This window comes from Rattus rattus, chromosome 16 (genome assembly GCF_011064425.1).
Source record: "Rattus rattus isolate New Zealand chromosome 16, Rrattus_CSIRO_v1, whole genome shotgun sequence".
NCBI lineage: Eukaryota > Metazoa > Chordata > Mammalia > Rodentia > Muridae > Rattus > Rattus rattus.
The window spans coordinates 16,947,456-16,958,496 of NC_046169.1; the positions used below are offsets into that span (position 1 = coordinate 16,947,456).

Here is an 11,041-nt window from a genome sequence, read left to right on the forward strand (position 1 = left end):
GTACCGCCAAGGGTCTAGACGACGGACCAGCCAAAGGCAAAGGGACAGAGATGTTCCAGTCAAGGCAATCAGGGTTTGCTCAATTATCCCCCATGCCCTCTCACACACGTACACACACGTGTCCCAGCAAGTTACTGGGAGGGAGGAAGGGAGGGTGGGAAGGAGAGAGGGGGCAGGGCGGGAGAGCAGCCCAGACATTTCCAGAGTTAGAAGGTGGGTGGGGCTGGAACATGAGTTCATCTATTTCCGGCCCACATCTGGTATAAAGGGAGCCTGCAGCCAGGGACAGAGCACAGCTGGATCAGGCTGCTGCAGATCCCCCGAGAGCTTTGTGAACTCCTTCACAAACGCTGCACACCCGCCTCCCGCAGCACACAGCCAACCACAGCTGAGCGACAGCCAACAAGAGCCAATCACAAGGCACCTCCGAAAGCTCCAGGTAGGAGAAAAGCAAGCTTACTCTCTCTCACCTTAGGCTTTAAATGAAAGTAGGAAACATCCCTTCCCAGAGGTCTCCGTCTGTCACCCTCGGTTTCCCTCGGTTCCCTTCCACTCTTTTCTGGAACTCTGCAGTCTGCCCTAGCCCAACCAGGACCACAGGTGGTCGAGAAAGATGGTCAAACTGCGTTTCCAACCCTGTATCCCAGAAGCGAACACATTGTCTTTCAGTCACTCTCCAGCAAGCCTCCCCTTTATCAATTTAGCAAAGGGGCTTTACTTTTTTTTTTTTTTCCTTTTCTTTTTTTCAGAGCTGGGGACCGAACCCAGGGCATGGCGCTTGCTAGGCAAGCGCTCTACCACTGAGCTAAATCCCCAACCCCAGGGGCTTTACTTTTAAAAAGAAAGTTGCATTTATATGTGTATGTATGTGTGTGTGCGAATTCGTGTGTCACACAAATATTCGTGTTCAAGTATGAAAATCAGGAAACAACTTTCAGGGGTCAGCTCTCATTTTACGACAAAAGTCGTCACTGTCCAAAGGTCTCTGAGCCCCCACGGAAGGGACAGGAGACGCACAGGGGGAGTTTTTCTAAGATTCACCCAGGTTAAAAAAAAATGAGGACAGCTTATGTTAAAAATCAAATAGCATCTATGGGCAGTAATTCATGCCTGTAATCACAGCATTTGGGAGAAGCGAAACAGGAGTGTCCTGAGTTCAAGACCAGCCCTGATTACATAGCAAACAAGACTCTCAGAAAAAAATTAAAGGGGTTGGGATTTAGCTCAGTGGTAGAGCGCTTGCCTAGGAAGCGCAAGGCCCTGGGTTCGGTCCCCAGCTCCGAAAAAAAAAAAAAAAAAAGAAAAAAAAAAAAAATTAAAAGAATTGGGTGGAGGTAGAAGGAGATGAGCTCATTATCCAATTGCATTATGGGGTCTTAATGAATGTGAACTTAACCAGACTGGACTCTTACAGGCTAGAGGCAAACACAGAAAGCCCAGTCCACGACTGAGGAGGCAACATATCCCCTTCTGGACAGTCTTCCAGAAGGATCTCCTTATCGGATTCTCTTCTATTTATCCTAGGATGCAGATGTCTTCAGCCCTGGCTTGCCTCACCCTGGGCCTGGTTCTGGTCTTTGGGAAAGGGTTCGCTTCACCCCTTCCAGAGTCCAACACAGCCCAGCAGGCCACCGACTTCGGAGTAAAAGTGTTTCAGCATGTGGTCCAGGCCTCCAAAGACCGAAATGTGGTCTTCTCTCCCTACGGCGTGTCCTCGGTGCTAGCTATGCTGCAGCTGACCACAGCAGGGAAAACCCGGCAGCAGATCCAAGATGCTATGGGATTCAATATCAGTGGTAAGAGATGGGCAAGAGGGAGATGGGCGAGAAAGTAATGAGGTGCTCACAGACCAGGGTCCAGAGCAAACGGAGAAGGCAGGGGAAGCTGCTGCAACATCACCAAGTCTACTCACGTCCAGCCACAGCCCAGAGACCACCCATTTTCTCTCCCACTATTGGGTCAGTTGACCTTGACTTGTACCAGCCAGTGGGTTCAACTCATGTGAGCCTGGTGCTGGGATATAGTTTGCCTAGCATGCACAAAGGCCTGGGCTCCATTCCCAAATAGAGTGAAACTGGAAATGGTGGCGTAGAACCGTGACCACGTTCCTTGGGAAGTGGAGGCAGAAGGGTCAGGTGTTCAAGCTCATACTTGGCTAAGTATCGAGTTCAGCACCAGCCTAGATTACGTGAGACCTTTAAAAAAAAAAAAGGGGAGGGGGCAAAACAAAACACATGGTCTCAACTCTTGTAAACTTTGGTTTTATTACCTATGAAATAGGGAACAAGAATGTTTCCCACCCAGGGCTGAGTAAATATGTAATAGGATTATGAATATGAATTACTCGATAATGCCATTGATATAAGACCAACCTAGCTAGGTACGGTGGTAGTGCCTGTAATTGCGCTTAAGAGGCTAAGAGCGGTTGATTATGAAGTCAAGGCCAGCCTAGGCTACATAGCAAGCTCCACTCCAGGCGGAGCTATAGAGCAAGACCCTGTCACAAAACCAAATAGAAGAGGAAGCCAGGCAGGGTGGCTCATGCCGGGATTCCCAGCAATTGTGAGGCCATTAGAGGGATTGTTATAAGGATAAGGGGGTGTGGGGAAGAAGCAAACTAAAGTTTATAGTTTAAGAACAGGATATTCAAATGCAAAGAAAAGATTGGGAGCTGAGACTTTGGAAAAGGAAGCACAAAAACAGTACAGTTTGAGGGCTGACTTGGTAGTACACACCCTTAATCCCAGTACTGGAGAGGCTAAGGCAAGAGATTTCCTGTTAGCTTCCAAGACATCTAGGACTCTATAGTGACTGGTGAAGCAGTCTGGCTTACACTGTGAGAGCCTCCTCAGGGAGAGGTGGGGAGAAGAGAAGAAGGAAGGAAGAGGAGAGGAAAGAATGGGAGACAGTCAGGCATGGCAGTGCACATCTTTAGTCCCAGCACTCAGAGCATTGGAAGAGCCACATGTGCCTGGACAGGGGTAGGGCGCTCCTTGGGAAACCTGGCCCAGCTGGAAGCCCTTGGCTCAACACGAGGCTAATGGATCCTGTCCTGATATCTCTGCAGAGAAGGGCACGGCTCCTGCCCTCCGCAAGCTCTCCAAGGAGCTCATGGGATCATGGAACAAGAATGAGATCAGTACTGCGGACGCCATCTTTGTCCAGCGGGACCTAGAGCTGGTCCAGGGCTTCATGCCCCACTTCTTCAAGCTCTTCCGGACCACGGTGAAGCAGGTGGACTTCTCAGAGGTGGAAAGAGCCAGATTCATCATCAACGACTGGGTGGAGAGGCACACCAAAGGTAAGCCTCAGGGAAAGCAGGCCCATCCCAAGGGAAGGGAGCAGAGGAGGGGAATTTGGTGTCAAATTCACACATCCCCGGCTCTCCCTTACAGCTTTGTCTTTGGGGATAAAAGCCAAATGCCACACGAAACAAAGCAAAATGGCTAATGTTTGTGCTTTTCCTCTCCTGCTATGGTGCTGGGGATGCTCAGAGCCAGGGCCTCATGCATGCTGGGTAATCTACACTACCACTGAGCCACGCCCCCAGCCCCTCACTGGGGATTCTAGGCAGGGGCTCTACCCCTGAGCCATGCCCCCAGCCCCTCACTGGGGGACTCTAGGCAGGGGCTCTACCACTGAGCCACGCCCCCAGCCCCTCCCTGGGGGATTCTAGGCAGGGGCTCTACCACTGAGCCACACCCCCAGCCCCTCCCTGGCGGATTCTAGGCAGGTGCTCTACCACTGAGCCACGCCCCCAGCCCCTCACTGGGGATTCTAGGCAGGGGCTCTACCACTGAGCTATAACCCAAAACTGTGTTTATCTTGGTAAGGCTTTGTTATAAAGCCACACAGTGCTGGGTATAATGGGTCATATCTGCAGGACAGTCATGAGTTTGGGGTTAGCCCAAACTACATAGCAAGATCCTGCTACCCTCCCCCCCACACACACCCCTGCCAAAGAAAAGTAAAAGACCACAGGGACAAAACCAACCAACTCAAGACAGTTGCAGTACAATAGCTGCCCCACAAACCAAACAAACAATACAAAACCTAACCCAAACCCACCAGGACCAGCGAGGTGGCTCCATGGGTACTGGCTCTTACTGTAGAGCCTGGTGATCTGAATTTGATTCCTGGAAGCCACAGAAATGTGGAAGGAGAGAATCAGTTCCACATAAGTTGCCCTCTGACCTCCGCTTGGCGGGCACGCCCCCACCCACGGACTTTATACCTCCCGCCCACCCCCCACAATAGTAATAACCTTTAAAATAAATAAACGAAGCCAAAATCAACATGAAAGGCATCACTGACAATAAGAATGTCAGTAACTGTATGGGGGGGTGGGGATGGGGGGTGGGGCAAAAGAAAAGATGAGATGAGGGAAGACAGAGCTTTCTAATTCTGATTACTAAAATGGATCCCAGAGCCAAGGAAAACGTGCTGAAGCCAGGGCTGTGGCTCAGGCCTATCATCCCAGCTCTTAGGAAGCTGAGGCAGGAGGATTATCATGAACTCAAGGCCACCCTAGGCTGCAAAGTGAACATTGGACTAGGCTGGACTATAAAAGGGGGGTTGGGGGGGTAGAAGGGAGGGAAGGAGGGGAATAGGGAGTAAGAGGGAGGGAGGGAGGGAGGGCTGAAAGGCACCCTTTTGTTCTACTTAACCGTCACAGCTCTTTGTGTCCCTTCACCATACATCCATTTGAGAGCTGGGAACGGAAGGGAAAACATCTCAGATGCTTAAAACCCATTGCGCTTCTCGATCGCCTTGCTTTCCCTTAGGTATGATCAGTGACTTACTGGCCAAGGGGGCCGTAGACGAGCTGACACGCCTGGTGCTGGTGAACGCCCTCTATTTCAACGGCCAATGGAAGACCCCCTTCTTAGAGGCCAGCACCCACCAGCGCCTGTTCCACAAGTCTGATGGTAGCACCGTCTCCGTGCCCATGATGGCTCAGAACAACAAGTTCAACTACAGTGAGTCCAAGATCCCCAGACCCCACCTCTCACAACTACAGACCCTGGGCACGAGGGAGGGAGGACGGCGGCAGAGGAGGTGGACACACCCAAGTTATTACAAAGACGTACCAAGCAGGAGATACTGAGATAGTTCAAGTAGGGGAGAGGGGACGAACAGTTTCTTTCATGCTAGATGAAGCTGAAATTTAGATAGTCTCCCAGAACCACATCGCCAGACCCACATCGGCTCAACAGACCCTTGAGCCTGTCTCTTCTCTTAAGGTCTCTCTAGTGTGATTATCTAGGGCCAAGGAGCCCAGCTAGGGTAAGGCTGTGCAGGAGTTGGGTGAGCATGAGAATGAGTTAGTGGCTGGAGTCAAAGAGAAAATAATGAAGATCAAAAGGGAGAAAGTAGGCAGGAAGGGTGGGGATGCGGCTTAAGGAGAACGCTCACCAGTCTTAGCGAAGCCCTGGGGTCCATGCTCAGCTCATAAACCAGTTACGGTGGATAAGTCCTCGGTCGGCTACATCGTTAGTTCAGAAAAGAGAGGAGAGGAGAGGAGAGCCTTTGAACGGGATGTAGAGCCTGGCCTTCTAGAAGGAGAGAAGGGGAGAGAAGCAGGGAAAGCTGGGAAGACAGCCACATGGGTCAGAGCCGACTCCAAGGCGCCGCCATCTTGGTATCTCCCCAGCCGAGTTCACCACTCCGGATGGGCACGAGTACGACATCCTGGAACTGCCCTACCACGGCGAAACCCTCAGCATGTTCATTGCAGCACCCTTTGAAAAAGATGTGCCCCTCTCTGCCATCACCAACATTTTGGACGCTGAGCTCATCAGACAATGGAAGAGCAACATGACCAGGCTGCCCCGCCTCCTCATCCTGCCTAAGTAAGCCGTCCCATTCGCCAACGCCCTAATCCCGACACCCACCACCCCTCCTAAAGCCACTGTCCCCTTGCGGAGTTTCCCAGATGGGTAATGCCCACAGGGAAGGGACATGCGTGGGAGGCTGATGGGAAACCTCCTAGCCTGGCTTTGATTATGGTTTCTAATTTCATCATCCTTGTGCCTGTTTCTACTGTTGGAGAAACACGTCCCATATAGACCATGCACAGAATACTCAGTAAGAATCAACCAAAGTAGAGGGGAGTAGCACAAGCCTCTAACCCCAGTATCAGACAGGCTGAGACAGATCGTGAGATCAAGACCAGCCTTGGCTACCGGGGCAAGATTGCTGAAGATGTAGCTTAGTTAGTTCATGCATGCTGGGCTAGCGTTCAAATCCAATACTACATAGGCCAGTCATGGTGGTACAAACTCGTTCAAGGCCAACCTGGGTTAGATACAGCAAGACCCTATCTCATAAGGGGAAGGGGGCTGTCAGGGAAAGAGCTGGAATTGTCGGGGTTCTTCCCTCACGTGCACAGAGCCCTAATCCCCCCAGCACCATGTGAACCAGTAATGATGGTACACAGCTACAATCCCTAATCTCATCACTAGGGGGCGGGACGGGAGTTCAAGGTCATCCTTGTTCTACTGGATCACACAAGACCCCATCTTTAAACAAGACCAGCCCAAAGAGGAGCTAGAGAAAGAAGGGGGGCCTCTGAATCGTTCTACACTCATTTGTAAATGTCTCCCATCTCAACCGCCCACCCCCTCCTTCCCCCACCCACAAACAATGAAAGGCATCGATTCCCAGAGGCAGAGGAGACTTCCAAAAACAAATTTTTCTTTTCTTTTTTCCTTTTCCCCTAATCCTTCTGCAGAATCAAAAGGGGTGGAGAGGGCTGTGGCCGGGTAATTCCAGAATTACAGGGAAGCTCCCGGCCCAGGCTTCCCCCTAAACTCCCAGATGCTAAAATGCCAGGCTTGGAGACAGAGGAGAATTGAGTTGCTTTAGAGACTGACCTTCTGCTACTGTCTTTCTCTCTCATCAAGATGAAGATAATGAGTCATGCCCTGGTGGGAAGCAGAGGGGGGCCCCCCAAAGTCTCATTCTGCATGCGCTCAAAAGCAGCCTGCAGACCATAGTTAGCTCCTACACCCTCTTGAGGGAGAATGTGTCCCCTCCTGCAGTCAAACGGAATACAATTATGTTAAAACTACTGTCATATTTGAGGAAAGCCATTAGTCACGGATTCGAGGGGGCGGAAAGATTGAACAATGTTCATTAATATTAGAAGTTTCTGGCAAGGAGGAAAAATAGGCCAGACCTCCTAGCCAAATGAAGTTTCAAAGACTTCTAATGCCGTACTAGGGGGTGGAAGTAGGAGGATCAGAAGTTCAAGGTCAGGGCTGGGGGGGGTATAATTGAGCTGTGTAGAGTGCTTGCCTGATTTGTTCAAAGCCCCGGGTTCAACCCCAGGGCTATATAAACCAGCATGGTGGCATACACCTGTAAATTCTAGCATTCAGGACGTAGAGGCAGGAGGATCAAAATCATCTTTGGATGCATTAAGGAATTTGGGGCTAGCCTGGGCTACATGAGATTCAGTGTCAAGACAAAACAAAAAGGCAGACCTCTTTCCTTCATGCTCATGTCCCACTGTCCTAGAAGAGGTCCGAAGGTCCTGGGAGAAGCAGCATGGGAGAGCCAAGCTGACACTGTCCCCTGTTCCTGCCCATAGGTTCTCTCTGGAGACTGAAGTGGACCTCAGAGGGCCCCTGGAGAAGCTGGGCATGACTGACATCTTCAGCTCAACCCAGGCCGACTTCTCAAGTCTTTCCGGTGAGAGGCGATCCCCCTCATTTTCTTGATTCCATGAGTCAAGGTTTCCCACAGAGGATAGAGTGGAGGCTAATCTGTCCTTTGGGTCCCGCTCTGTTTCAGACCAAGAGCAGCTCTCTGTAGCACAAGCACTACAAAAGGTCAAGATCGAGGTGAACGAGAGCGGCACAGTGGCGTCTTCCTCCACAGGTGAGTGTGGCTCTGCCCGTGTCCGCCCACCTCCTGGGATGGCAGTCACTACCACCACCCCCAGCCCCCACAGGAAAGCTAGTGCCAGCCCAGTCTGCACCCTTTCCCGAACCCATTTCTCAGTGGAAAATGGATCCACTTCCCCTGCAACTCTGCTCCCTCATCTATGGCTCTTGAGATCCCAGTATATGATGAGGACCCCCAAAGAAAGCCTGAGGTGTTGTCACAGTGGGAGTGAACTTAAAGGATGCGCTTAGCGGTGAGCCCTAAATATGTTTATGACTGATGGAAAACTGGGGCTCAGAGGAAGTCTCAAAACTTTAGAGCCAATGTCCAGAGAACAAAGAAAGCCTGAAGCCAAGCACAGTGGTACATCCTCGGGAGGCTGAGGCAGAAGGATGAGGGTTCAAAAACGCAAAGCTGGGTCCTGAAAAACCAAGGACAGGGAGATGTGAGAGGCTGGGCGCGTGGCTCAGTGGTAGAGCCCCTGCCTAGAATCCCCCAGTGAGGGGCTGGGGGTGTGGCTCAGTGGTAGAGCCCCTGCCTAGAATCCTCCAGTGAGGGGCTGGGGGCGTGGCTCAGTGGTAGAGCCCCTGCCTAGAATCCTCCAGGGAGGGGCTGGGGGCGGGGCTCTGCCATAATACTCTTGCTCTAGCATGCCGGAAGCTCTGGGTTCCATTCCCCACTACTAGTTTCTTTTAAGCCACCTGAAAACCATCTCGCAATGCTGCTGTCTGATAGACTGGTGTCACTAGATCTCCTGGGATCACTCCAGTGATAATATCCCCCAACCCTAACATATTGTCCCTTTTCTTTCAGCCATTCTAGTCTCAGCCCGCATGGCCCCCACGGAGATAGTTTTAGACCGATCCTTTCTCTTTGTGGTTCGGCACAATCCAACAGGTGAGCAGAACCCTATAGCATTCTCCTGTCCTCAAGGCTGTATTAGGAAAATTATTATATACCTGCCCACCATGTAGACATCCCTCGAGCCCCTAGGGACTCTGCAAAGGTTCAGAAACTCCGCTCCGTTCCTTCCTGAGTCTCTGTCACAGCCCACGCAGTGCCAGGACCCCAGTCCTAACTTAGTCACCGGGGAAGCTGTGACCCCTGGCAACTCACTCACCTCCTTAGAGCTCAGTTCTCAACTGTCATGCTTCTTCTGTCCTCAGAGACAATCCTCTTCATGGGCCAGCTGATGGAGCCTTGAGAGTGGGACGAGAAGCCTTCCTTTGGGACAAAACTGGACGTGTTATAAGCAGAGACTCTGAAGAAAAGAATTGTTTTAAGGACTCTTTGGGGAGAAAGAGAAGGCCTTTCTTTCTTACCCCCGCACTGGTAAATCTTTCCAACCAGCCTCCCAGACCTCAGACTCTCGAAGAGGAAAGAGTCTAACTCCCTCACTAGGGACCTATCTTACTAAGGATAAGGATAAGTTCCAACCATAGAACTCAGAGAATCTGGATCTGCCCAGTATTCAGTCTTTGGACCCGGTTCCCACCAAGGCCCCAGCAGGGCCAAGCCACTACGCCTTCACTCAGCAAAGTCTTTTGTGTTCCAGTCACACTCTGGGTACCTCTTGTATCATCCTCCATTGCTGTGAAGGGTGGCCCAGGCCAAAGGAAGAAGCACTGTCCTATCTCAAGGTCCACTGTGGAAATGAACACCTTGCCCATCTCCAAGGGGCAGCAGATAGACAGATCAAATGATCGCCCGATGTCAAGCCTTCTCCCAGCCCCCGTCCTGCCCTCCCTTCCCTGACAGAGCACGCTTGTGTTATTTCAGAGTGTAGATGACTTGTTTACAGCTTTTTTCGACCCACAAACTTTTCTCATTTTGAAAGCGTGAAAGAAAGGTTAGACGTGCGCATGCCTTGCTCTTTATCCTGGGTCTCCCTGTGAGGGGGGAGGGGTCCTGGGGAGATTCCAGGGGTGTGATTGAATATTTATCTTGTTTATCTTATATGTTTGTTGGGGAGAAGAAGCACTATTAAGGAGAAAGCCTTTTATTTAAACCATGGCATATGGTGTCCCATTTGGGGTCTGTATCCCTGTATGTCAGGGAGGCATCACTCCACAAACCCGCCCCTCCGGGTGGCCCGGCGTTGGGGCTCGCACTGCCGCCTAGTGGCAGCCGAACACGCCCTTGCCCCATCCCTCCCCCGCATCCTCCCCCGTGGCTCTTTTCCTTAGGGATCTTGCCAAGGTGATGCTTGGCAGCCCACGGTAAAGGAAGGGGGGAAGAAGATTAGGTGGAAGAGAGAGAGAGAGAGATTTGAGAGAGGGCAAAGTGGTTTCAAATTTTTCCAATACATTCAGAAGCCGAGTGGGAAAGGGGGCTGTGTGACCTAACAGGACAGAACTTTCTCCAATTACTGGGTGACTCAGCTGCACTGGTGACTCACTTCAATGTGTCATTTCCGGCTGCTGTAAGTGAGCAGTGGACACGTGGGGGGGGTGAGGATGAAAGAAACAGCCAGCTCCTGGTCAACCACCTTAGTTAGATAATCTTTTTTGAAAGCTTCCTAGCTGGGGGTATGATCAGAAAACCAATTTACTGAAAAACTGCACAGGAAGGTAACGTGAATCTAATTTCATAGCGGGCCGCTCTGCATCCGTTACATCTCCACCGGAAAAAAATAATCTTTTTTTTTTTTTTTTTTTGGTGTTTTAGCTTTTCTCTCTCCCTCTTTCTCTCTCGTTTCATTATGCACTGGACAACCATACACCGTGTACCCACAGGGGCCCCAAATGTGGGGTCACATGGTCTTGAATTTTGTGGGGTACATATGCCTTTGTTTGTTTGTTTTCACTTTTGATATATAAACAGGTAAATATGTTTTTAAAAAATAATAAAAATAGAGAATATGCAAACAAAATTGCTTGCTTTTTGCCTTCTGTGTCTGACCCAAGGCAAGGAATTTCAAGCAGTATTGTGGGCTGGTCAGATGGCTCAGTGGGCAGAACACAGGCCTCCCAAGACCTGAGCTCAAACACCCTGGATCCCACATGATGGGAGGAGAGAACCGGCTCCTGAAAGCTGTCCTCTGACCTCCACACACAAAACATGGCACATGCTCCCCCACACACACAGACAATAATAATGAAATAAAGGTAAGAGGCAGGCAAGAGGGCTCAGATGGTGAAAGCACTTCTGA

General features: G+C 50.8%; 1 protein-coding gene across 1 annotated transcript; it reads left to right on the forward strand.

Moving 5' to 3' along the window:
* Positions 1-302: 302 nt before the first annotated feature.
* On the forward strand, positions 303-10,762 carry Serpine1 (serpin family E member 1). The gene is made up of 9 exons (XM_032887116.1): positions 303-439; positions 1,525-1,796; positions 3,068-3,301; positions 4,785-4,979; positions 5,654-5,852; positions 7,595-7,695; positions 7,798-7,884; positions 8,704-8,787; positions 9,057-10,762. The coding sequence occupies exons 2-9, from the start codon at positions 1,526-1,528 to the stop codon at positions 9,092-9,094; spliced, it is 1,209 nt and encodes a 402-aa protein (XP_032743007.1). The 5' UTR covers positions 303-439; position 1,525; the 3' UTR covers positions 9,095-10,762.
* Positions 10,763-11,041: the final 279 nt, after the last annotated feature.

What these genes read in the sequence shown, in the direction of transcription:
- Serpine1 (XM_032887116.1), top strand. Translation starts at nt 1,526, where the DNA reads ATGCAGATGTCTTCAGCCCTGGCTTGCCTCACCCTGGGCCTGGTTCTG. An exon ending in GGTGGAGAGGCACACCAAAG is followed by an intron (nt 3,302 to 4,784) that starts GTAAGCCTCAGG and finishes GCTTTCCCTTAG; the next exon opens with GTATGATCAGTGACTTACTG. An exon ending in GAACAACAAGTTCAACTACA is followed by an intron (nt 4,980 to 5,653) that starts GTGAGTCCAAGA and finishes GTATCTCCCCAG; the next exon opens with CCGAGTTCACCACTCCGGAT.